The 27,302-nt window shown below is 41.2% G+C and overlaps 1 protein-coding gene across 2 annotated transcripts in view; it reads right to left on the bottom strand.

The window, feature by feature from the left end:
- YWHAQ (tyrosine 3-monooxygenase/tryptophan 5-monooxygenase activation protein theta) overlaps positions 1–27,302 on the bottom strand; it is a 49,511-nt gene that overhangs the window by 18,810 nt on the left and 3,399 nt on the right. Inside the window, exon 3 of one of the 2 annotated variants that reach the window (XM_074012383.1) lies at positions 25,629–27,001. The exons of the other annotated variant lie outside the window; for it this stretch is intronic. Within the exon in view, the coding sequence (XP_073868484.1) occupies positions 26,945–27,001 (57 nt within the window). The 3' untranslated portion in view covers positions 25,629–26,944. Of the gene's footprint in view, positions 1–25,628; positions 27,002–27,302 lie in introns of those variants that run through there. 2 annotated transcript variants of the gene reach the window in all.

Raw genomic sequence — 27,302 nt, 5'->3', positions numbered from 1 at the left:
CCACCACACCCAGCTGTCTTGCCCAGCCAGGAATGGAGTACAGTGCAGTAATCACAGCTTACTGCATCCTTGAACTCCTGGACTTAAGGGATCCTCCCACCTTAGCCCTACTATAGGGACGGGCTACCGTGCCCAGCTAATTGTTTTTAAATTTTGGAGAGACAGGGTCTCATCATCTTGCCCAGGCTGGTAACTCCTGGGCTCAAGTGGTCCTCCTGCCTCAGCCTCCCAAAGTGCTGGGACTACATGTGTGAACCACCATGCCTGATTAATTAAAAAAATTAAAAAATATATATATACACACACTTAAAAAAAGATATATATATGTTTTTAAAAAACATATATATATTTAAAAAAACATATATACACACACACACACACACATACATATATATATTTGTAGGGACATGGTCTTGCTATGTTGCCTAGGCTGGTCTTGAACTTCTGGCTTCAAGTGATCCTCCTGCTTCAGCCTCCCCAAGTGCTGAAATTACAGGCGTGAGCCACCTCATCTGACTGAGGAACACTTTTAAAATGTACATTTATCTCCTGAGGTATAAGGAACAAAGTAATTTTTAATAAAACAGTATTTTCAATAAACATTTATATACCTAAAGTACAAACACAATGTAGTTGGATATTTGCCTCTAAGAATCAACAACAATAAACAACCTTCAAATACAGACTTACGATCTGTTCAAATATCATGAATGGCCTGACCAGTCAAGTTACAAGCAAAACAAAGTACAATTCTCTCTCCAATTTTTTTTTTTTTTTTTTTTTTTGAGCCGGAGTCTCTCTCTGTTGCCCAAGCTGGAGTACAGTGACACAATCTCGGCTCACTGCAACCTCAACCTCCCAGGTTCAAGTGATTCTTGAGCCTCAGCCTCCTGAGTAGCTGGGATTACAGGCATACACAACCACGCCTGGCTAATTTTTGTAATTTTTTTTAGTAGAGACGGGGTTTCTCCATGTTGGCCAGGCTGGTCTCGAATTCCTGACCTCAGGTGATCCTCCCACCTCAGTCTCCCAAAGGGCTGGGATTACAGGCGTGAGCCACCATGCCTGGCTTCCCTTGATTTTTACACAGTACATGCATTCCTGGTTAATTCTGTATGTTATTAAAACCATAAAATAGGCCAGGCATGGTGGCTCAGGCCTGATAATCCCAGCACTTTGGGAGGCTGAGGTAAGAGGATCACTCAGAGTCAGGAGTTCGAAAGCAGCCTGGCTAGCATAGTGAAACCCCATCTCTACTAAAAATACTAAAAACTAGCCGGGCATGGTCGTGTATGCCTGTAATCCCAGCTACTCGGGAGGCTGAGGCAAGATAATTGCTTCAACCCAGGAGGAGGTCGAAGTGAGCTGAGATCAAACCACTGCACTCCAGCCTGGACGACAGAGTGACACTCCGTCTCAACAACAACAAAACCCATAAACTAAAACTTTGTCTTTAAATGTAAAGCCAAATTAGGCTTTGGCCTCAGATAGCTCCCTAAGTTTTTACCTAACTGAAAGAGCAGCTGGACAATTCCTTACACAGGCCTGGACTTCTAAGTGTTAAAGGATGTGTAGCACCACTGACCTCTGTCCAAAGTCAGTGCTACCTTCCCCACCTGAGCAGAAACACTGAAAGAAAGGAATATACAAGCGTTACAGGAGCTCAAAATAAAAAATAATTATTTAGTTATGGAATTAGAAGAATTTTTCTTAAGAAGGTATCAAATGAGAGGCAGAAAATACAGGGGAAAAAGGCATGCCAAGGCAAAGACTGGCATTTGAAAAGGTTTATCTGCACAAAGATATAGAAAGTCACTGAAGGTGGTAATCTTTATAAAAGAAAAAAATTCTAATCACAAAGAGAACTAAAGACACCAATATTTCACAGTATTCACTATGAATTACATTTGACTGACTCAGTGGAATGAGTACTGGACCAGTAATTTGGTTTAGATCAAGTTTAGATCAAGTTCCTCAGTTTCATCTCCTCTTCTACAAAATACATTTGACCCTTGAACATAGGTTTGAACTTTATGGGTCCACTTTTCTGAGAATTTTTTCCAGTCAGGCCTCCCTATCAGCAGGTTCTGCAACCACAACCAAGCATGGATCACAAACACAGTATTAAGGAGACGCAAAACCTGCATATAAGGAGGGCCGGCTTTTTGTATCCACAGGTTCCAGAGGGCTGAATGAGGAACTTGCGTATGTGTGGATTTTTGTATACAAGGAGGTGCTGGAACCAATTCCCCTCAGATACAGAGCGATGGCTATAATAAAAAATACTCTCGTTTTAAGAATCTACAGTAATTCTGAAGCACTAAATCAAAAGGGCAAACTCTTAAGCAGATGAACTCAATAAAAATGTTTCCTCGGGATTTGTCATTCACAAAATGTAGCACAGTGTCTATCACGTAGGACTCATTATTTGTCAAATGAACATCAGCCATGGCCTGGCAACATGTTGAAACGGATGCAACAGAAATGGAATTTCATACACAATACTACTTTGAAGTGATACTTGAATTATTTTAAATATTTATTTTGATCAAAGTCATAATGTGAAATAGGTAACTAACAACCACTCAAAAATTCCTAAGGAAAAATGAGTTTCCCCATTCTGTTCCCTTTTTCTTTATTTCTTTTTCTTTTCTTTTCTTTTTTTTTGAGACAGGATCTCACTCTGCTGCTCATGCTGGAATACAGTGGCATCATCTCGGCTCACTGCAGCATCAACTTCTAGGCTCAAGTAATCCTCCCACCTCAGCCTCCCAAGTAGCTGGGACCACAGGTACATACCACCACATCTGGCTAATTTTTGTATTTTTTTGTAGAGATGGGGTTTTGCCATTTTACCCAGGCTGGTAACTCCTGAGCTCAAGTGATCCTCCCACATCAGCCTCCCAAAGGGCGGGGATTACAGGCATGAGGCCACCACACACTTCTGCTCTGTTTCTAAGCTCCTTCAGGGAGTACTTTTAAAAAAATCCTCACTTGATATGTACAATTCTTGCCCCCTGCCTAAGGCAGCCATCATTTACTAGTTTCTTGTACATTCTTTTTTTTGTTGTTGTTTTGTTTTTGAGACAGGGTCTCAATACATCACCCATGCTGGAGTGCAGTGGCACGATCTCAGCTCACTGCAACCTCTGCTTCCCAGGTTCAGGCAATTCTCCCACCTCAGCCTCCCCAGTAGCTGGGACTACAGGTGTGCGCCACCACGACCAGTTAATTTTTATTTTTTGGTAGAGGAGGGTTTTCACCATGTTGGCTCGGCTGCTCTCCAACTCCTGACCCAAGTGATCTGCCCGCCGTGGCCTCCCAAAATGCTGGGATTACAGGCATGAGCCACCGCGCCCGGCCTCTTGTACATTCTTATAAGGATTCAAAACATTTAAAATCCATGTATGGCCCCCTCTCCCTCATGTTAGCACACTACACATTATTTTACACCTTAGCTTTTCCATTTAACAGTCCCTCTGAGATAATTCCATGTCCATATATTTAACAGCTGCCTCATTCTATGTATAACACTGTATATACAGTATTCTACTGTGTGGGTACCCTAATTATTTATTTAGCTTCCTCTGAGGAACACTTACGTTGCTTCCGATCTTGGTATTTCCAACTATGCACCAAATGTACACTTGATCCTCAAGATAAATTGTTAAACTGTCCTCCCTGGAGTTAATTTCACTCCCACAAGCAATGCATAAATGTTCCCATTTCTCAACATCTTTCTGAATCCAGTGTGTAACAAACTTTAAACACCTTTTCCGGCCAGGTGCAGTGGCTCATCCCTGTAATCCCAGCACTTTGGGAGGCCAAGGCAGGCGGATTGCCTGAGCTCAGGAGTTCGTGACCAGCCTGGGCAACACGGCAAAACCCCCGTCTCTACTAAAATACAAAAATACAAAATACAAAAAATAAAAAAAATTAAAAAAATTTTTTTTCAGTCTAATGGGTGAAAAATACCTTACTACAGTTCTATTAGCATCTTTCCTTATTATAAATGCAGGTGAACATCTGTATATTCTTTTTTTGTGTGACGGAGTCTCACTCTGTTGCCCAGGCTGGAGTGCAGTGGCATGATCTTAGCTCACTGCAACCTCCACCTCCTGGGTTCAAGAGATTCTCCTGCCTCAGCCTCCCGAGTAGCTGGGATTACAGGCAGGTGCTGCCACACTGGGCTAATTTTTGTATTTTTACTAGAGACGGGGTTGCACCATGTTGGTGAGTTTATATCCTTTGCCCTTTTCCTAATGAGTTTTTCCTTACTGCTTTGTAGGAACTCTATATACTAATTAGTTCATTTTCTAGCTGTCTCTCAGATGAAACTATATGTAAACAGTCTGTCTGGCACCACAACTGCATTTAATATTTTTCTTTTTTTTTTTTTGAGACGGAGTCTTGTTCTGTCGCCTAGGCTGCAGTAGAGTGGCGTGATCTTGGCTCACTGCAACCTCCACCTCCCGGATTCAAGCAATTGTACTGCCTCAGCCTCCCAAGTAGCTGGGATTACATACGCGTGCCACCACACCCGGCTAATTTTTGTATTTTAGTAGAGATGGGGTTTCACCATGTTGGTCATGCTGGTCTCGAACTCCTGACCTTGTGATCTGTCTGTCTTGGCCTTCCAAAGTGCTGGGATTACAGGCATGAGCCACCACGCCTGGTCTAATATTTTTCTATTACTTTTTTTTCTTTCTTTCTTTTTTTTTTTTTTTTTGAGACAGAGTCTCGCTCTGCCGCCCAGGCTGGAGTGCAGTGGCCGGATCTCAGCTCACTGCAAGCTCCGCCTCCCGGGTTCACGCCATTCTCCTGCCTCAGCCTCCCGAGTAGCTGGGACTACAGGCGCCCGCCACCTCGCCCGGCTATTTTTTTTTTTGTATTTTTTAGTAGAGATGGGGTTTCACTGTGTCAGCCAGGATGGTCTCGATCTCCTGACCTCGTGATCCGACCGTCTCGGCCTCCCAAAGTGCTGGGATTACAGGCTTGAGCCACCGCGCCCGGCCTCTTTCTTTTTTTTTTTTTTTTATTGAGACAAGAGTTTTGCTCTGTTGCCCAGGCTGGAGTGCAGTGGTGCGATCTCGGCTCACTGCAACCTACGCCTCCCAGGTTCAAGTGATTCCCCTGCCTCAGCCTCTAGAGTAGCTGGGACTAACAGGCACATGCCACCACGCCCAGCTAATTTTTTTTTTTTTTTGTATTTTTAGTAAACTGAGTTTCACCTTGCTGGCTAGGCTGATCTCCAACTCCCGACCTCCCGACCTCGTGATCCACCCCCCTCAGCCTCCCAAACTGCTGGGATTACAGGCGTGAGCCACCGCACCTGGCATTTTTCTATTACATTAAATCAGATAAAACAGTACCAACACTTCTGACCAATACGAGAAACACACGTGAATATGACTATGTGATTTCAGCACAAATAAAATACACAAAGAGGAGACTTTTAATTGAAATGCAAATCTGAATTTGTGTTTCCTGTCTACCTGACCACATGAAATGGTAACCCATTTTAAAGGTTACTAAATTCTTCCTTTTTTTTTTTTTTGAGACAGAGGCTCACTCTGTCACCCAGGCTGGAGTGCAGTGGCGCAATCTTGGCTCACTGCAACCTCTGCCTCCTGGGTTCAAGCAAGTCTCCTGCCTCAGCCTCCCGAGTAGCTGGGACTACAAGCGCCACTACCATGCCCGTCTATCTTTTGTTATTTTTAGTAGAGATGGGGTTTCGCCATATCGGCCAGGCTTGTCTCAAAATCAACGTAATCCGCCCGCCTCAGCCTCCCAAAGTGCTGGGATTACAGGCGTGAGCCACCGAGGCTGGCCAAGTGTTACTAATTTTAGAGCAATAAAGAGCAGTATATCAGATTAAAACACACTGCATTCACTCTCAGTATGGAGTACCTAAGAAATCTGTGACTCACAATTTTAAAACAGATTCACAGAAACATGACTTTCTGGTTCTGGCAACATAGACTGAGCTTAAGGAGAATACCTCTTCTACTAAAAATAATCTAAATGCTAAGTAGAAGTACATAAAAATAGAAAAAACATACAGTAGAGCTTCAAAAGAAAGGAGAGATATATCCAGGCACTAGATAAGAGGAGGAAAGAAAGCTACAGCAGTAAGTGAAAGTTTGCAACACAACAACAGTGTGGAGGAGGCTGCGGACCACAGAAAAACTCTGTCATCGCTGAGAAGCCGGCAGAAATCTACTTCCTGGGCTTTTTGTTGGGTGGGGACTTCAAGATAAAAAGTAGTAAGAAATCTATTTCCTGGGCTTTTTTGGGGGGTGTAGTCTCCCACGAAAAAAAGAAACTCCAACCTATGTTCTGTGCAGGTGCTAGACAAACGTTTATTTCATGCATGATGTACGAAAACACAAGCTGAAAATGTTAAAAATTGGCTGGAGCACAGTGTGCCCAGCACAAATAATCAAAACTACTGTGTAAAGAGAGAGACTCTCACAATCTAAGGTACACACAAGTGCCATAAAAAAAGCAACATCCACGCTACTAAAAATAACAGGCTGGGCGTGCTGGCTCACACCTGTAATCCCAGCACTTTGGGAGGCCAAGGTGGGTGGATCACTTGAGGTCAGGAGTTCGAAACCAGCCTGGCCAACATGGCGAAACCCTATCCCTACAAAAATCAGCCAGGCGTGTTGGCGGGTGCCTGTAATCCCAGCTACTCAGGAGGCTGAGGCAGGAAGATCACTTGAATTCAGGAGGTGGAGGTTGCAGTGAGCCGAGATTGCACCACTGCACTCCAGCCTGGGCAAAAGAGCAAGACTCCAACTCAAACAAAACAAAAAAAATACTCAAGGGACGGATTCTCTATCATGAGGGGTTAGCAGACACAAATAGGATGGTCAGTTCCCAAGAACTTTAAAACTGTGTATAATAAAACATAAATATGCTGAAAATAATTAAATAATCTTTTAAAGATGTTGAGGCTAGATACACAGGGTTATTACAGGACTTTCTTCACCTCAGTTTAAGTTTGAAATTTTTCCTGACTAAAACAATCAAAAAGATTTTAAAAGAAAAACAGAAGCCAGGAGAAACGAACAGTATATACAGTGAATTTTAAAAGGCAGCTTGGAGGTGGGAGAAGAGAAGAGGAAGGGCTTTTAGAATTAAAAAAATGAAAACAACTTTAAAATTGGAGCTGGACAAACAAAATTAATAAAACAAAAGGCACATCTGAAGAAACTACTCAGAATACAGAATAAAGAATAAGATGAAAAAGTGGAAAAGTTGTAAGATACGAATATAAAGAAAAGGTCTAAGGTAATAGCCAACAGGTATTCCAGGAGAGAACAGAAAGAACGAGGATGAGATGTTATTCCAGGATAATGGCCGAGACTCCCACTAATGGCATAAATACCTTCAGATTGGAAAAGCACAATAAATCCCAAGCAAGATAAAATAAAAATAAATTCATACCTAGATCATGGTAAAATTGTAGAATGCCAAAGACAAGAAAATTCTTAAAAGCTACCAGAGAAATGACACATTACCTATAAAGGAAGAAACAACAATATGACCGACAGTTGATTTTTCATCAGAAAACAATCAAGTATCTTCAAAGTGTTGAGAAAAACAACTGTCAGCTAGAATTCCATAACCAATTAAAGTACCACACAAAAACAGGTGCAAAAAAAAAAGACATTTCCAGAAAGACAGACGTTCCCACTCATAGATCATTACTAAAAGAAACTTTTTTAGAGTGGGAAGGAAGAAGTAATGGAATAAAAGAAGTCATCAATTAGAGTATTAACAGTACCTAAAATAAGAGTACTGCAAAGGACTGAGTTGGCTATTAAAGCAAAGAAGCATGAAGAGGACAAGTGCTTCCCACATCTCTTTCAGAGGATTATCTAAATTTTTGAGGACAGTTACATGATTTTTTTCCTCCTTAATCTACCAAGTGTCTGCCTTTTAAGACCATACTTTCTAAAATCTGACAACTGAACTGTTGATTATTTGCTCCAGGAGAAAATGTTTCACTAGAATAATCAAGGATCCTAAATATTTCAATAGCCTATTATCCATCTTAAGGTAAATGACAAGACGACATGGGTCCATTTGAGATATTCACTGGCATGATTTAACCAACATCTACATGCTAATAACTCACAAATTTGCTCCTTCCCTAGTTGTATCTCAGTTTCTTCATCTGTAAAACAGTTAATGACAATTCTTACTTCACAGAGTTGTTGTGAAGATTAAATGAGTTAACACAAACTCTGCTTGGTACATAACCCTCAATGGCGTCATACAGCACGACACAAATCTTTCTCTTACATACCAGACCAAGTGCCTCCTACATATATTGACATCTGGATAGACCACTGGAACTTTAAACTTTACTCTTTTTTTTTTTTTTTTTTGAGACAGAGTTTCACTCTTGTTGCCCAGGCTGGAGTGCAATGGTGTGATCTCAGCTCACTGCAACCTCCGCCTCCTGGGTTCAAGCGATTCTCCTGCCTCAGCCTTCCAAGTAGCTGGGATTACGGGCATGCGCCACCACACCAGGCTAATTTTGTATTTTTAGTAGAGATGGGGTTTCTCCATGTTGGTCAGGCTGGTCTCGAACTCCCGACCTCAGGTGATCCGTCTGCTTCGGCCTCCCAAAGTGCTGGGATTACAGGTATGAGCCACCGCGCCCTGCCTACTCATTTTTTAAAAATTAAATTTACCTTCCTGACACGAGCTACCATTGATTCTGCTCCCCTACTCAATTTTCTGTCTTAGGAAAAGTACTCAGGAGCCCTAGGCAGAAACCTAGGTATCACCCTACTGCTTTCTTTGGCCTCATTTCCCCTGCCTTCTATATTTAGTCACCCAAGCCCCTGGAAGTAGTTTTCTCCAGGAAGTCAAGACTAATTTGGAAACTTTTCTCAGACAAGTAAGCCTAGTATACTTTGAGAACATATATCTCCCTTCTCTTTATAGTCACTGAGGGAAAAGATATTTTCTTGTCTGGGTCTGATACATAACGACACTGAAGGATCCAATATATAGTCTAAAAAAGTGTGAACCATTATCAACGCACTAACAAATCTATCCCCTACAGTGGAGACGATGGTCCTTCAACATCTAAGCAGCATCCAACTCTTCTTTGGCATACCACACTTACTAAGCAACTTCCTGATTATGTCTTGATTCCTATGTGAGTCCATCTGCCTCCTGAAAGAGAACATACTGGTCATGTCAACACAGTACTGCAATATTTGTGCTAGTTATGGCTCACTGTAAATGAGTAAACTAACTTTCCTGGTTTTATGCACCAGTCACATGAGCTTGATCACTGTGGATCTAGGCTTGAAAGATGGCTCCACCCTGGTATAGTTCATAAAGCTAAAGGCCACACCATGAACTGCAGTAAACTCACAAGAGTAATGCTAACCCTCCCACTCCATCTTTTGGGAAATAACCCCCCAACACACTCCTAACTTCTCTGTAGTGTTACATGCCTGAGTATCCTTACATATTTTGAAATATATATATCTGCTAGATCCCAAACCTGTTTCTATAGTTTTTTTTTTTTTTTTTTTTTGAGACTGGGTCTCGCTGTGTCACCCAGAGGCTGGAATGCAGTGGTGCGATGTCAGCTCACCGCAACCTCTGCCTCCTGGGTTCAAGTGATTAATATCGTGCCTCAGCCACCCGAGCAGCTGGGATTACAGGCATGCGCCACCACGCCCAGCTAATTTTTGTATTTTCAGTAGATGGGGTTTGGCCGTGTTGGCCAGGCTGGTCTCAAACTCCTGGGCTCATGTGATCCACCCGCCTCGGCCTCCCAAAGTGCTGGAATTACAGGTATGAGCCACTGCACCCATCCCTGTTTCTGTATTACTTATTTCTACTAATTATTCTCTCACCCTCTGATCTCCCAGCCACCTAGGTTCATCCACACTACCTCTGAGTTTTCATTCTCCATTTCCCATTCCACCACAAGCTGCCAAAGTCCTACTGATTTCACCTTTATCACAGTATTTTTGAAAATCTATCTTCTCAGTATCATGCCTATTTCTATTACCCAAGTTAACCATAACATTTCACTTCAACTACTCCAATAATCTAACTGGTCTACCAGGTTTTTGGGTTCTTCTTTCTCGGATCCAGTTTACACCTTGCTGCCAGATTAATCTTAAATTCCATTGCGGGCATGTTAACTCCTGCTCAAAACTCTCAATGGCCTGTTAAAGGATAAACTTAAAGCCAGCCATTGTCCTGCAGACTCAAGGTCCTGCAGAATCAGACCCTAACCTAGAGCTTCCAGGTAATTTAAATGGTAAAGAGATATTGATCCCCTCAGTCACCACAACAGCAGGGTGAGAAATCCATTTTCCTCTGTACTATACAAATATGGTTATTCTGTGTGCCATTACACAAAAGGAGTTGGGAAGCATTGTCCTAACTGACTGACATCATCAACCTTATGTCTATTATGACCTTTTCTGGACCAGTAGGAGGAATGTGGAGCAACAATAAAGTGCCTCCCAAAAACATAAGTGGCACTCTAAGGAACATATATAAGTATTCTTTATGTCAGGATGCTAGGAATACAGCAGGTATTGGGAGGAAAGTTTAAAAAGCAACACTGTAAATATCTCCAGCACCACTCAAAGATAAAGCCACCTGAGCCCACGAATACAGTCTTTCAACAGTAAGGCAGCTACACTGAGGCTACAGGCAGCACTATTAAGAGTGACTGGTCATTAAAGTCATCCAACTACAGCCTCTTGTTGATCTCTGTGTTCACCACACAATCTTCTAGTGGTAATTTGGATCCTCCTGTACATTTACCAAGAAACAATAAACACGGTTCAATCATGTCTCTTTGCCTGACTTAATCCTTGCAGCTCCTCTCTCAATAGACCAACAAATTAGATATGGGAGCCCATAAGGATGAGGGAGGGGACAAACCCTCAACCATGAATGTACACTACTATTTCACTCACCTAGCACCCTACTACCTCTTCCTTATCCTGATAAGAAGAGGGAAAATCCTTCAAAAATATATATTTAAAAAAATTTTTTTTTTTTTTTTTTTTGAGACTGAGTCTGGCTCTATCGCCCAGGCTGGAGTGCAGTGGCCGGATCTCAGCTCACTGCAAGCTCCGCCTCCCGGGTTCACGCCATTCTCCTGCCTCAGCCTCCGGAGTAGCTGGGACTACAGGCGCCCGCCACCTCGCCCGGCTAGTTTTTTGTATTTTTTAGTAGAGACGGGGTTTCACCGTGTTAGCCAGGATGGTCTCGATCTCCTGACCTTGTGATCCGCCCGTCTCAGCCTCCCAAAGTGCTGGGATTACAGGCTTGAGCCACCGCACCCGGCTTATTTTAAAAAATTTTATTGGGCCTTCATATGGAGCACTCATTAATGTGAATATGGCTTTCTGGATGAAAAAGGATTAACATCAGTGTGCAGACTAAAAATCACATCGCATAAAAGGTTTTCAAACTTTTGAGATTTGAGTCTAAAATGAACAAAAAAGGCATAAAACCCAACACTAGCTGGAATATTTATCAAATTAATGTCAGGAATTAAACAATAAGTTGTCATGATGTCAGAGAATATGGGCTCCTCACACTCAATGGGGTATGTGCCACTGTAGTTATAGTGAAAGCAATAATAAGTCAAAGGGTAGTCTATGCAATCAAGTGGTTTATTATTTTTGTGGGCTAAAGAAAATAAGGAGCTAAAACCGACAGGATAAATAGGCAAAAGAAAAAGGGAAGCAGCAGATGAAGAAAATCCAAGATTCTAAATACAAAGCAGCATTATCTCCATGACCCAAATATTTCTCAACATCTTTTCCCAGTCCATCTGATCTCTAGCCACCACCATCCCACAACCCAGGCAAAATTACATACAGTAATATTGCTATCAACATCTGCTATAGCACAGTGGTGTCTTACAGGGAAAGGGACAGCCTTTTTGTGAGCACAGTATTACCTCGCCCCTGATCCAAACAATTAACCATGTAAAAAAAAATAAAGACGTAGTTGAGGAAAAATGTTCATCCTATCTTCCAACTCAGGTACTGAGGTGCTGTGACTGCAGTGGTGAAGATACCTAACAGAAAGATGGCAGCCTCTGACAAGTCATGGGACAATAAAGTAAGGGTATGTGCGAGCTGCAATGTGCCAGTATTAGAGAAAATCAGAGTTTTTGTTCTTTCACTTCATCCAATGCAGCTTAACCAATTCCCGATGCTATTAGCAATAAACATAATGTCCAGTCTCTGACCTCCTATGTTATACCCCCACATTTGAGCAGCTGGATACTGAGTGGCCATAACTGCAACATAAAATGTTCTACCTTCTACTCCAAGATTCCCAGGATGTTCAGGTTTGGAAGAAAAGTTTAATACCTCCACTGGTGACACATACTACCTTCCCAATCTGTCAATCTGCATTAAAAACAATTACACATATATCACCATCATTTAGCAACATTTCCAGGACAGTGCTACAAAAGAACCAAGGCAAATAAATGCCAATGTCTATGCATACTTTCTTCCCCTTAGAGAATTTACAATTTACTAGCATCCACGAGCTGTTTTAGCTACTGATTTGGGAAGGACATCAGTTTTAGCCATTAATTTGGGGAGGAAAAGGACAAATCATAATGAGGAAACAAAGAACTTTCCTTAAAATCAGGGGGAAAGTCAAATCTTGGTCTGGTCATAAAGTAATCAAAATGGACAGACATCCTGATATTTAATAGAAAGGATGTTCCCTCAAACAAAAATAGGTCAAAATTGCCTTGCTAACTTAGTATATATGGGTCAAGTTTTGCTATATCCTAAGAAGACTACTAAAGATAGAAAACGGTTTATACTAGCAAGGACACAATTATACTTTGATTTGAGTTTTGCCTTTTCTATATGGCAAACTGAATTAAGCCACTACATTATAGAAATTATGTCATTATTTACAGGCTAACTTTTCCATTTATAACTAACACATGCCATATACATTTATCTCTGCAGCTGAAGTATCTACAACCCCTTCCTGCCTCGAGTCTATCAGTTCTGTTATGGGGTACAAAGGGAAGAACAGAGTCAACAGGAATTTAAGAGCCTATGGTGAAGAAAATTATTTTGCATTTACAACTAAACTTATATGAGTTACTGATCATATTCAAATGAACCCCCCAGGGACAACATAAAAACCCTGGAAATGAAGTAGTGTTTAATAGTACATAGAGGAAAAAATAAAGATGAAGTCCTTATTCTTATGCCCTTACAGCTTACCAATACTGATCTGAATTGGGCATAATTTACTTTGGGGGCAGTCACAAGAGCAACTTAGGAAACCGGTAAACTCCAGACAATATGGAACTGAACTGGGTTGGCCCGGTGCAGAGGCTCATGCCTGTAATCCCAGCACTTTGGGAGGCCAAGGAGGGCAGATCACGAGGTCAGGAGATCAGGACCATCCTGGCTAACATGGTGAAACCCCGTCTCTACTAAAAAAAAAAAAAATTAGCTGGGCATGTTGGCAGGCACCTGTATAGTCCCAGCTAGTCGGGAGGCTGAGGCAGGAGAATGGCGTGAACCCGGGAGGCGGAGCTTGCAGTCAGCAGAGACCGCGCGCCACTGCACTCCAGCCTGGGGACTCCGTCTCAAAAAAAAAAAAAAAAAAAAAAAGAACTGAACTTGGTCTCACTACCAAACCTGGTGAAAAAGAAGACACTATATAAACATAATCACACATTCTTATACAGGGTAGAAAATCAGAGCAGGCTGGTCCAAAGGTAATGAGTTATCTTGATTGCTCAGTTACAAATCAAACTCCTTGCTCTACTCTTCCCCCTTCTCACTACTGCACTTGACTACTCTTAAAAATAATTTTAATTCAGAAAGTAATAAAAAGGAAAAAAAAAGAAGAACTAGAGCAAAGGTAAGAAAGTGAGCAATATAGGAGAGAACCATAGGTAATTTCATGTGGTTGGAGGACAGAGGGAACAATGAGTGAGAAAGGACACTGAAGAAAAATGCTGGAAGGTCTTAGAGGTCCCTCTCAGGGAACCTAAACTCCATCTTACACGGTAATGATTGAGTGAAGAAGCAGTAATTATTCCCTCCCCAAGTCTTTATGAGCAATATCAGTATGTTAAAACAGACAAAAGGGAGCACACTGGTTGAAGGGTATATATATTTAAAGCCTAGATTCTTCCCCATTTACACACAAGAGAATTCAGATAAAGGAGAGATGATCTCAGAAGAAAAGGGTCCTGTAAAGGAGGGCTCTAAAATGAAAGGCAGTAGAACTGAAAGAACACGTTTCTAGAAAAGGAGAATTGAGTTCCACAGCTAACTAGTTGTGGAACTGAGTAAATTAACATGCCTCAATTTCCTTACAATGTCCTTACCCATGTCTTATCTACCCATAACTGCACACTGGATGGTGCTAGGTAACAGAATTGAAAAGTATTAACAAGCTATAATTTGTAACTATAGAATGTAATGGTACCCAAATTGCATTTCATAGGATGGGTGTGATTTCAGCATGTAGAAAGGGAGAGGAAATACATTACAGTAAAGTAATGGAAACAAAATACAGTACTGTCAACTTGACTAGACCACAGGGAACAGAGAAATCATGAGTTTTCCTTATACCCAATTAGCTCTGATTATATTTTTTGTGAGAATTTCAGATCAAGGATAAATGAATTGTTATTTCAACAAATGGTGCCAGGGTAACTGGATATCCACATGCAAAAAGAATAAAATTGGACCTTTTCCTCACTCCATATGCAAAAAGGAACTCAAAATGGACTAAAGACCTAAACACAGAAACTAAAATGATAAAATTTAGAAAAATTTAGAAAAAATCCTAAGTATGTATTTTCATGACCTTGGAGTAGGCAATGGTTTCTTAGATCTTACGCCAAAAATACAAGCAACCAAAAAAAAAAGGACTTCAAAATTAACAATGTTTCTGCTTCAAAGGACACTAACAAGACAATCTACAGAACTGGAGAAAAACATCTGCAAATTATGTACCTGATAAAGGTCTAGTATCCAGAATATATTAAAAAAAAAAAAAAAGATTACAACCTAATGATAAAAACACAAATAACCCAATTTTAAAACGAGCAAAGGATATGAACAGACATTTCTCCAAAGAACATATACTAAAGGTCAATAAGTACATGATACCATTTCATATCCACCAGGATTGGTGAGGATGTAGAGAAATTGGAACTCTTGTACACTGTGGTGGGAATGTAAAATAGCCACTTTGGAAAACAATCTGGCAGTTCCTAAAACATTAAACAGGTACATACACAAGAGAAATGAAAACATGCCCATGCAGGCCGGGCGCAGTGGCTCAAGCCTGTAATCCCAGCACTTTGGGGGGCCGAGACTGGTGGATCATGAGGTCAGGAGATCGAGACCATCCTGGCTAACACGGTGAAACCCCGTCTCTACTAAAAAATACAAAAAAAACTAGCCGGGTGAGGTGGCGGGCGCCTGTAGTCCCAGCTACTCGGGAGGCTGAGGCAGGAGAACGGCGTGGACCCGGGAGGCGGAGCTTGCAGTGAGCTGAGATCCGGCCACTGCATTCCAGCCTGGGAGACAGAGCGAGACTCCGTCTCAAAAAAAAAAAAAAAAAAAAAAAAAGAAAACATGCCCATGCAAATTATCACAGCAGCATTATTCTTTTTTTTTTTTTTTTTTTTTTTTGAGACGGAGTCTTGCTCTGTCGCCCAGGCTGGGGTGCAGTGGCCGGATCTCAGCTCACTGCAAGCTCCGCCTCCCAGGTTTACGCCATTCTCCTACCTCAGCCTCCCGAGTAGCTGGGATTACAGGCGCCCACCAACCCGCCTGGCTAGTTTTTTTTGCATTTTTTAGTAGAGACGGGGTTTCACTGTGTTAGCCAGGATGGTCTCGATCTCCTGACCTTGTGATCCGCCCGTCTCGGCCTCCCAAAGTGCTGGGATTACAGGCTTGAGCCACCGCACCCGGCCAGCAGCATTATTCTTAACAGCCTAAAGATGGAAGCAACCCAAATATGTCCATTGATGGACAAATAGATTTAAAAAGTACTTCTATACAGTGTAATATTATTCAGCCACAAAAAAAGCACAAAATTCTGATACATTTTTCAACATAAACATTATGCAAAATGAAGTCAGACACAAAAAGACAACTATTCTATAATTCCACTTACATGAGGTACCTACAGTAGTCAAATTCATAGAAAGTAGAATGGTGGTTGCCGAGGGGAATGGGGAGCTTTTGTTGGACAGGTATAGAGTTTCAGTTTTGCAAGATGAAGAGTTGCAGAGATGGATGGTGGTGATGGTTGCCAGTTGCATTGCACAACAAAATGAACGTACTTGATACCACTGAACTGTTGTAGCTTAAGAAGGGTTAAAATGCTAACTTTTATGTTACGTGTCTCTTACCACACAACAAGAGTTTTATTTAAAAAAGGTCAGGTGTGGTGGCTCACATTTGTAATTCCAGCATTCTGGGAGGCCACGCAGGAGGATCATCTGAGCCCAGGAGTTTGAGACCAGCGTGGGTAACAAAGTGAGACCCCGTCTCAAAAAAATTAGCTGAGGGTGGTGGTGTACACCTGTAATCCCAGCTATTTGGGAGACTGAAGTAGGAGGATCCCTTGAGCCCAGCAGTTTGAGGATGTAGTGAGTCATGATCATGCCATTGTACTCCAGCCTGGGTGACAGAGTGAGAGCCCCTGCCAAAAGAAAAAAAGAAGTTCTGATGCAAGCTTCAACACAAATAAACCTTGAGGGCATTAGGCTAAGTGAAAGAAGCCAGACACAAAACACTACATATTATGATTCTGTTTATATGAAACATCCAGAAGAGGCAAATCTATAGGGATAGAAAGCAGATTAGTGGTTGTCAGGAGCTGAGGTAAGGGGAGATGGTGAATGACTATTAATGGATATAGAATTTCTTTTTGTGGTAATGAAAATGTTTTGGAATTAATAATGATGACTGCACAATTTTGTGAATAAACTAAAAACCACAGAATCATATTTAAAAAGGTAAAATGTAATGTATTTGAATTATATTTAATTTAAAAATATATGTAAACTGACATTCCAAGTTTTTAAATGGGACAACAAAAAACAAGATAGAAAGCTTCTCTAATAAGGATAGTATCTGCAACTAAGCCAAATTATTTTGTAAACATTTCTTTGAAACTTTAAGGAAAGGAGATCATTAAGTTTCCTTAGAGAAATGAATTCTAAAGAGGGAAATTATTTATGTAGCAATCATCACTATGACTTTCAAATATATGTGCCTATACTTTTAGAGTTGTCTTTGTTTCACTTTGTTTTTTGAGACAGAGACTTGCTTTGTCACCCAGGCTTGAGTTAAGTGGCAGGAAGACGGATCACTGCAGCCTAAACCTCCTGGGCTTAAGTGATCCTCTTTCCTCAACTGCCAGTTAGCTCACAGGCACACACCACATCCCCAGCCAATGTTTTGATTTTGTTTTGTTTTGTTTTGTTTTGTTTGGGTAGAGATAGCATCTCACACTTTGTTGCCCGGGCTGATCTTGAACTCCTGGACTCAAGCAATCCTCCCGTGTTGGCCTCCCAAATTGCTGGGGTTATAGGTATGAGCCACCCTGCCCAGCCTGTTTATTTTAGATGTTCGAAACGACAAACAAAAATAACACTCTAGACAAAATGATGGAGAATACGTATTAAATGAGAAATAGTTCAGGGCTTTCATAAATTTGTGACCTCCACCCCTCCCCTTGGTCCTTTTACTCCATAAACTCTAATTATAAATTCTACTACCACAGGAAAAAAGAAGAATACATCCTTCTGAAAGGATGTATTAGTAGGTCCTTTAAAGACTCAACAGACTTGGGGGCTAAATATGTTGCTTTGGTGTCCTGATATAAACTTAAAAGAAAACTATAGTTTTATCAACAGATAAAATAAGTTTGGCCGGGCGCGGTGGCTCAAGCCTGTAATCCCAGCACTTTGGGAGGCCGAGACGGGCGGATCACAAGGTCAGGAGATCGAGACCAGCCTGGCTAATACGGTGAAACCCCGTCTCTACTAAAAAAATACAAAAAACTAGCCGGGTGAGGTGGCGGGCGCCTGTAGTCCCAGCTACTCGGGAGGCTGAGGCAGGAGAATGGCGTAGACCCGGGAGGCGGAGCTGGCAGTGAGCTGAGATGCGGCCACTGCACTCCAGCCTGGGCGACAGAGCGAGACTCTGTCTCAAAAAAAAAAAAAAAAAAAAAAAAAAAAAGTTTATGAACATCTATCAGGCCATTTTGATTACAAGCAGAAATGCTCAGTAACCTGTCCTGGACAAAAAATAAATCACTAAGTGCTTTCTGTTAACTGTATAAGAAGGATCACCTTCCAGAGATGTACAGCTGACTGTAAACAACAGAGGTATACAACCTTAAATCCTACCTGCTGAGTTATTCAAACTGTATCAGTGTACACTACACGATTTAAAACAGCAACAAACAAGACCTGAAAAACCCTAATGAGAAATATGGTAATACCAAAAAAGATATTAAATGTTTAAATGTTGTATGTGTGCTTGAGCCCAGGAGGCAGAGGTTGCAGTGAACTGAGATTGTGCCACTACATTCCGGCCTGGGAGACAGAGGGAGACCCTGTTTCAAAAAAGAAAAAAAAAAGAAAAAAAAGAAAAAGAGTTATATGTAAAAAATTAAAAAGATATTAAAAATTTAATTATGTAAAAAGTAACTTAAACAGAGCATAGCTATATTTAACGGGATATTCTATCCTTTCAAATGGTGGTCTCTGCAATCAGGCCCCAAATAATCAAGAGTATTTTAAACCTGTAATGTAACCTTTCCAACCTCTTCACTAATCCATCAGAATCCCAAGAGGGCAAACACTAGCAGTGAAGATCTAAAAAGCATATTCCCAAATTACTGGAAATAGTACCAGGCTGAAAGATCAGAACACCTAGTATAAATATGTTTAACTGCAGATGTTTAACAACTGCAGTTTTTTAAAGAGCAAAAATTCTGTGAGCTGCATTCAAGTAACGTTTGGTGGAATGTACAAAACAAAAGGGAAAATGGAGTACTAATTATTGAAGAACAACATCAGTAGGAGTTTATCAGGAATAAAATGTCTAATCTGATGATCCATGTAGCTTATGGCTTTAAAGCATTTTCACACACTTCTCCATTTATTTTCTCTAATCACCACAACATGACATTCACAATCTATGACCATGCTTTAAGAAAGCATTTAAATTTAAGTAAGTTCTTATCGTCATGATCTCACCACTTGCACCATTATTTTTCCATTTCTCTAAGTAAAGCCTGTAGCAAACGTACAGGAAAGAGAATGTTCAAATGAGGAGTATCTTACAGAATATGTATTTAGTACCACACTGTGCCAAACCCAACTGGTTACTGTAGCAAAAAATCCAGACGACAAAGAGATCATGAAATACTACTTATCTGGATAGAAAAACATGTAAACTGACAATCAAAGGTTGGTATGAAGATAAGTTTCACTGATAAATACTTTGACCAAAACTGGTTAAAAGCTAACCTGACTTACTACCTCCAAAAGCTATGTATTTTTAAAACCTAAAAGCAACCAGCTCTGAAAGACCATTATCCATATTTTTCATGGATGTCAACTCTGCTTTTTGGTCAGGTATTGGGAGGGGCAAGTGAAGAGATTAACTTCATATTATCCTTCTCAACACAAGGAAGCAGAAAGACATTCCAACATACTAGTTCTTTAGCTGGTTTTCAGGAATTAACAGGGACTTTTACTACCCAATGTCTAATATCAACTATTCTCCTTTCTTCATTATCACATCTGTGATTTTCCTGGTCTTCAAACCTATATTCCTCGGGATAAGATGGGGTGAAGGGGCAGAGAAATGGAAAGGGTGGGGAAAGTTTTTACAAATTTCATTATCACTACATATGAAGACTCCTCAGAAAATAAACTGCTCAATCACCCAACCACAGTAATAAAATTCTTGTGGAACAGCAGTTCTATTAACTTCAGTAATTAAATTCCCATAGAGCAAAGTATAGTCTGGGAACCCCTAGAGGTCTCCCCTATACCCTTTGTGGGGTGGAGAGGAGACAAAGTAAAATCACTTTCATAATTCTAAGATGATATTTGCTTTTTTCCCCACTGTCATTTTCTCACAACTGGAGTTTTCCAGAAGCTACAAGAGGTGTGATGCTACAATACGTTGAATGAAAAGCAATGCTGCTATTCTCATTCAATTTAAAGTTATTTTATTTTCTTTTTTTTTTTTTTTTTTTTGAGACGGAGTCTCGCTCTGTCGCCCAGGCTGGAGTGCAGTGGCTGGATCTCAGCTCACTGCAAGCTCCGCCTCCCGGGTTCGCGCCATTCTCCTGCCTCAGCCTCCCGAGTAGCTGGGACTACAGGCGCCCGCCACCTCGCCCGGCTATTTTTTTGTATTTTTTAGTAGAGATGGGGTTTCACTGTGTTAGCCAGGATGGTCTTGATCTCCTGACCTCGTGATCCGCCCGTCTCGGCCTCCCAAAGTGCTGGGATTACAGGCTTGAGCCACCGCGCCCGGCCAAGTTATTTTATTTTCTAAAAAGGGGTTCTGAGATCAAGTTTGTGAACCACTGTCCTAGAGTATGGCCAATTGAGAGGTCTTACACAGCATCTGGTAACTCTATCAATCTACTTAGCACTCATCACCCAAACCAAAAAGTGATGGTGCCAGTCATGTCTCCTAAGTGGGGATCAATACCTTTCTATATATTCTCATATCTTGAGGACAAGACACAGGCTACACTATCTTCTTGCTATATGTATTAAAGACTCTCAACAAGTGATGTGAAATATAACCCGCAATACATGGCAACCAACAATTACAGTGAACACCCATATACCCACCACCTGGATCTTACCATTAACCTTTTGCCATACTTGCTTTATCAGATATCCATCCATTTCTAGCAGTTATAAACTGAAGACATCAGTACATACATATCACTAGTTTTTTCTTTCAAAGTAAAATTTACATACAAAATGCACAAATCTTGGGTGCACATTTGCTGAGTTTTGATGAATGTATAAAACTCAAACCCGTATCAACTACAGAATACAATTATCCATTCTACTATAAAGACACATGCACACGTATGTTTATTGTAGCACTATTCATAATAGCAAATACTGGGAACCAACCCAAATGCCCATCAATGATAAACTGAATCAAGAAAATGTGGCACATATACACCATGGAATACTATGCAATCATAAAAAAAGGATGAGTTCATGTCCTTTGCAAGGACATAGATGAAGCTGGAAACCATCATTCTCAGCAAACTATCACAAGATCAGAAAACCAAACACTGCATGTTTTCACTCATAAGTGAGAGCTGAACAATGAGAACACATGAACACAAGGAGGGGAACATCACACACCGGGGCCTGTCGGGAGGTGCTAGGGGAGGAATAGCATTGGAGAAATACCTAATGTAGATGACAGGCTGATTGGTGCAGCACACCACCACGGCACATGTATACCTATGAAAGAAACCTGCACGTTCTGCACATGTATCCCAGAACTTAAAAGTATTAAAAAAAAAAAAAATACAATTATCCTAGAAGCCTGCCCCTTCCCAATCAATCTCTGCCTATTCTCCCACAGAGGCCGTTATTCCTGATCTTTTTTTTCCCTACCACAAACAAGCTGTGTTTGTTCTAAAATTTCATATAAATGGAATCACACACACTATGTACTTTTTCATGCAGAGTTTCTTTCACCTAGCATGTTTCTGAAATTCATTCACGCTGTAGTATCAGTGGTCCGTTCCTTTTTTTTTGAGAGACGGAGTCTCAATCTGTCGCCCAGGGTGGAGTGCAGTGACCGGATCTCAGCTTACTGTAAGCTCCACCTCCCGGGTTTACGCCATTCTCCTGCCTCAGTAGCTGGGACTACAGGTGCCCGCAACCTCGCCCGGCTAGTTTTTTGTATTTTTTAGTAGAGACAGGGTTTCACCAGGTTAGCCAAGATGGTCTCGATCTCCTGACCTTGTGATCCGCCCGTCATGGCCTCCCAAAGTGCTGGGATTACAGACTTGAGCCACCACACCCAGCGGTCCGTTCCTTTTTAATGCTGAGTAGTATTCCACTTGTATATACATCAGTGTTTATCAATTTTCCTGCTAGTGGAATATTTCTAGTTTTCTGCTCTTAGAATAAAGCTGTGATTAACATTCCTGTACCTATGCGTCTTGGCCCCATGTATCATTCCCTCTTGCGTAAACACCTAAGAGTGGAATTTCTAGGGGAGGAAAAACTTATAATGGGAAATTTTAAAGGTACACAGGAGAACAGAGAATAGTACAATGAATTCCAATTGAAGCCAGCTGCAACTATATTACTTCATAGACACTCCTGTTTCATCTGTATCCCCCCAATTACTTTGAAGTCCTAGGTATTATCATCATTTTGTCTTTAAATATTCAATATGCAAACAATGCTTTAAAATCTAGTAATTTATCATAAAATATTTATCACTGACTTACCTATGGATTAAGAGTTTAATTAAAGTAGCAATTGATAAACTTGTCTTCTCTTCACATCTTTTAAATGATGCCTCTCTACCAGCCCCTTGATACCCAGAAAGTCAATGGTATAAACTCAGATATATTTTCTGTTGCCACTTGGAAACAATTAGTGCTAAATACAAAAATTGGTCTTAACGACAAAAATAGAGAACATTAACACAGCCAAGAGCCAACCAGATTTCCCAACTGCCAAACCAACACCTTGACTCAACTAATCCCATGCCATGTTCTAAATGAAACTACATGAGACTTAAACTTGCTTGTGCTGGAAAGGGTTAGAGGAAATGAATGGCCTTCTCAACCACTGCTGATGACAGCATACACGCATAGCTTTTCAGAGGGCTATCTGGAAAAAAACGCAAATCTTTTGATATGGAAATTCCATTTCCAAGAACCTAAGTAAATCCTAGCATAAAGCATGCCAACAACGATCTTCTTCCCAGTGTTGTTTGGAGAAAAACTGTTTACAACCTAAATGTTCACCACTGGGTTAAAAGTCTGAACCACGGCCTGGTGCAGTGGCTCACGCCTGTAATCCCAGCACTCTGGGAAGCAGAGGCGGGAGGATCACCTGAGGTCGGGAGTTTGAGACCAACCTGACCAGGAGGGAGAAACCTCGTCTCTACTAAAAATACAAAATTAGCTGGGTGTAGTGGTGCATGCCTGTAATCCCAACTACTTTTGAGGCTGACGCAGGAGAATTGCCTGAACCCGGAGGCAGAGGTTGAGGTGAGCCGAGATTGCGCCACTGCACTCTAGCCTAGGCAACAAAAGCGAAATTCCATCACCAAAAAAAAAAAAAAAAGAAAGAAAGAAAAGAAAAAAGAAAGTCTGCACCACATATGCCAAGCTACTATGATGGAGGGGAGTACATTTGCCCTTCATCAATTTTCACTGCATTTATAGATTTCAATATAATTGCAGTCTGTGCGAAGTTTTTAAAAGAGCAAATCTCAAGGCTTTGGAGACAGCTATGAAGAGGTGGCACTTTGAAAATATAGGACCCGGCCAGACACAGTGGTTCATGCCTGGGTGGATTGCTTGAGCTCACAAGGAGTTCAAGACCAGCCTGGATAACACGGCAAAACCTCATCTCTATAAAAAATACAAATTAGCCAGGCAAGTGCCTGTAGTCCCAGCTACTCCGGATGCTGAGGTAGGAGGATGGCTTGAGCCCGGGAGGTGGAAGTTGCAGTGAGCCCAGATGGCACAGCTCAGGCCACAGAGTTGCAGTGAGCCCAGTGGCACAGCTCAGGCCACAGAGCCAGACTCTGTCTCAAAAATAAAAACAAATCAAACCAAATCAAACAAAAAATAGGACCCACTGAATAAGTTTCAGTAAGGTGAACTGTAGAGTTTAACAGCATACACAAAATAATGACAAGGGGAAAACTAACAAGTCTAGCTAGACAAGAGGTTCAGGTAAGATACCAACACGTTAGGAAGAAATCAAAGGACAGCATGACACAATCCAATACAACTTAGTACAGCTCATTTTATTTATGGTCTAATCCAAGGTGTTCTCAACCTTGGCATTATTGGCACTGGGGGGCTGGGTTCTTTGTTGGGGAGTGTCTTGTGCACCGCATGATGTTTAGTAGCATTCAGGCCTCTACCCGCTAGCCATGAGCAGCACCTTCCTTCCTCAAGTCTTAACCCAAAATGTCTCCAGATGTTGCCAAAATTCCACTGGGGGCAGTGGGGAGTGGGTAAAAATCACCTGGTTGGGTAACACGGATCTAACCTTAAACTTACAATATTCTATTCCACCCTTTTTTTTTTTTTTTTTTTAGACAAGAGTTTTGCTCTGTCGCCTAGTCTGGAGTACAATGGCGCAATCTCGGCTCACTGCAACCTCTGTCTCCCGAGTTCTAGCAACTCACTTCAGCCTCCCAAGTAACTGGGATTACAGGTGCCCGCCACTACGCCAGGCTAACTTTTTGTATTTTTAGTAGAGACAGGGTTTCACCATGTTGCCCAGGCTGGTCTCCAACTCCTGACCTCAGGTCACCCACCTGCCTCAGGCTCCCAAAGTGCCAGGATTACAGGCATGAGCCACCGTGCCCAGCCCATTTCATTCTTTAAAAAACAACAACAAAAAAAAAAACCCTGGCCAGGCACGTCTCTACTAAAAATACAAAAAATTAGTCAGGCATGGTGGTCATGCCTGTAATCCCAGCTACTCAGGAGGCTGAGGGAGGAGAACTGCTCGAACCCAGGAGACAGAGGTTGCAGTGAGCTGACATGGTGCCACTGCACCCCAGCCGGGGTGGCAGAGCAAGACTCCATCTCAAAAAAAAAAAAAAAACACCCAACTCCCCCCCCTCCCCAAAACTGTTGCCTTTAAGCAGCCTACAATCTAAAGGCAAAACCCTCAATGTCAATGAGTTTTTAAATCTTATTACAGTATTGTGTGTATAAGAAAGTCTTCAATATTACAGACTGGGAGTTTTGCCCATCACAGATCTACCTTCCTTCCTCATTAGAAGCATTAATGTCTTGTATTTATCAAAATGCACTAATTCCTCAAAACAGAAATTCACACCATGGTCTTAAGTGAGCTACCATGCACTTAGGGCCTACTGTGGTCCATGTCATAAGCAGTTACGCCACTTGGGTTCAAATCCTTGCTCTTATCACTTACTAGCTTTATAATCTTGACCACATTACTAACTTCTTTATGCCTCATTCTCAACTGTGAAACAGAAATACTATCAACCTACCTTAGCGGAGCAAAGTGAGTATAAAATGCTTAAAATAGTGTTTAGTGTGCAGTGAATGCCTGGTAAATGTCAATTATGAGCCATTATTCTAACTACAAGTCTCTAAAAACAGGCACCATCATCATCAATTTACAGAAGAAAGAGAGTCTGAGAGATTAAGAAATTTGCCAGTGTCCATGCAACTAAAAGGTAATGGAGCAATGATTCAAAAATTGATTCAGAGTCCATACCTTTCCCACTGTGTCAATAAAATCACATTCAGATTCATTAACTACGAAGAAAAACATCAGTCTTACTCAAAAATAATGACCAGCATAAGACATTTTTTATTGAGATTAAATTTAAACACAACTAAATTCAAGCATATTACTCAATTAAGGTTACAAAGCTTTTACACTAAGACAGACAACTTTCAGAGATTCTCTACATATTATTTTAACTGACTCTTATTTTTAAAAATCATAATATGCACTTTAGTTTCTGAACTTGTTTATGCATTATGCTGAAGCAATTTACTGAAATTCTACTAGAACTGATGTACAGGAGACGATAATAAGATGTTTAAGATAGAAATTATCTTGTATACATTCAAACTGCCTGGTTCTTATTCCAAGGTCACTGACTTTGTAAATGACAGATTTTGTTCCCAAGTCCCAGAGGGGCTTTGTGAACCCCTCTAACTTTTTCCATTTGCCCTTCCCTCATACCCAAGTTCTTCTTAATGACTCCTAAACATCTTACCTGTAATATTTAAGCCCAGAGTTTTTTGTTTTTGTTTTCAGACAAGAGACTCGCTCTGTGGCCCAGGCTGGAGCGCAACCTTCACCTCCCAGATTCAGGCGATTCTCCTGCCTCAGCCTCCCAAGTAGCTGGGACTACAGGCATGTGCCACCACACCTGGCTAATTTTTTTGTATTTTTAATAGAGATGGGGTTTCACCATGTTGGCCAGGCTGGTCTCTAACTCCTGACCTCAGCTGATCCACTGGCCCTGGCCTCCCAGTGTGCTGGGATTACAGGCATGAGCCACCACAGCCAAAGCCCAGTTTTTTTTTGCCTAGATTTTGCTCCTCCCAACACTCAGTAAGATCACCAATGACTTCTGCCTCACTTCTTTCTGAAGCCATTTCGCTGAAGTCACCAGTTTTCAACCTGTTATGTATTCTTCACATTCTTCAATTTGGACTTTAAAAACTACTCATTTAAGAGGTAGAAGGATGTCAGAGCAGAGCAGAATGGCTAGGACCTACTTACCCTACAGCCCCAAACTATGAGAACTGGAAGAGACTTAGAAAGTTTAGCCCAAAGTCTTCGGTTTTACAATGAAACTGAGAGACAGCTCTAACTGGATGAAATCTTCTCTAACTCCTCTCATCTTAGAGAGTTTGGTCCACTTATAGTTCCTTACTTTTGGATTTTAACATTTTTTTTCTGCTTCCACGGTTCAGCAACCTCTTTCAATACAATGATTATCAAAAGGGTTGAGAGTTGTTCACAGAGTTATTTTGAATACATGGTTCAAGTAATTCTGCCCCAATCTACTGTATGAAAGGGAAAGAAGAGGCTGAGAATATCTGCTCTTTTCTATCAAAATTTTGGCTATCCTTCATGTTACTTCTACTAGTCTTCTACAACCATCAAGTCAAGTCTCACCTCCTCCACACCAAATTTTTCTTCCTGTTCACCAAAGGAAAAAAAGAAAACCCTGTATTAGCATGCATGTTCAGAAATTTTAGGTTTTACTCTACTTTCCTAGACTCCTTATTAAATTACTAACTCATCAATTATCAGACTCTTGTTCACTTGTCTATCACTTCCTTGTCCATCAGTTCAGATCACAGACTGGTTGGTTAGCACTCAAACCACGAATTCTAGATGCTGCTATGTGTACAGTGGTGGCTGACATCTGTAATCCCAGGACTTTGGGAGGCTAAGTCATGAGGACTGCTTGAGGCCAGAAGTTCAAGACCCCAAGTTT

Source organism: Macaca fascicularis, chromosome 13 (assembly GCF_037993035.2).
Source record: "Macaca fascicularis isolate 582-1 chromosome 13, T2T-MFA8v1.1".
Lineage (NCBI taxonomy): Eukaryota > Metazoa > Chordata > Mammalia > Primates > Cercopithecidae > Macaca > Macaca fascicularis.
This window is presented reverse-complemented; position numbering and strand designations above follow the sequence as displayed.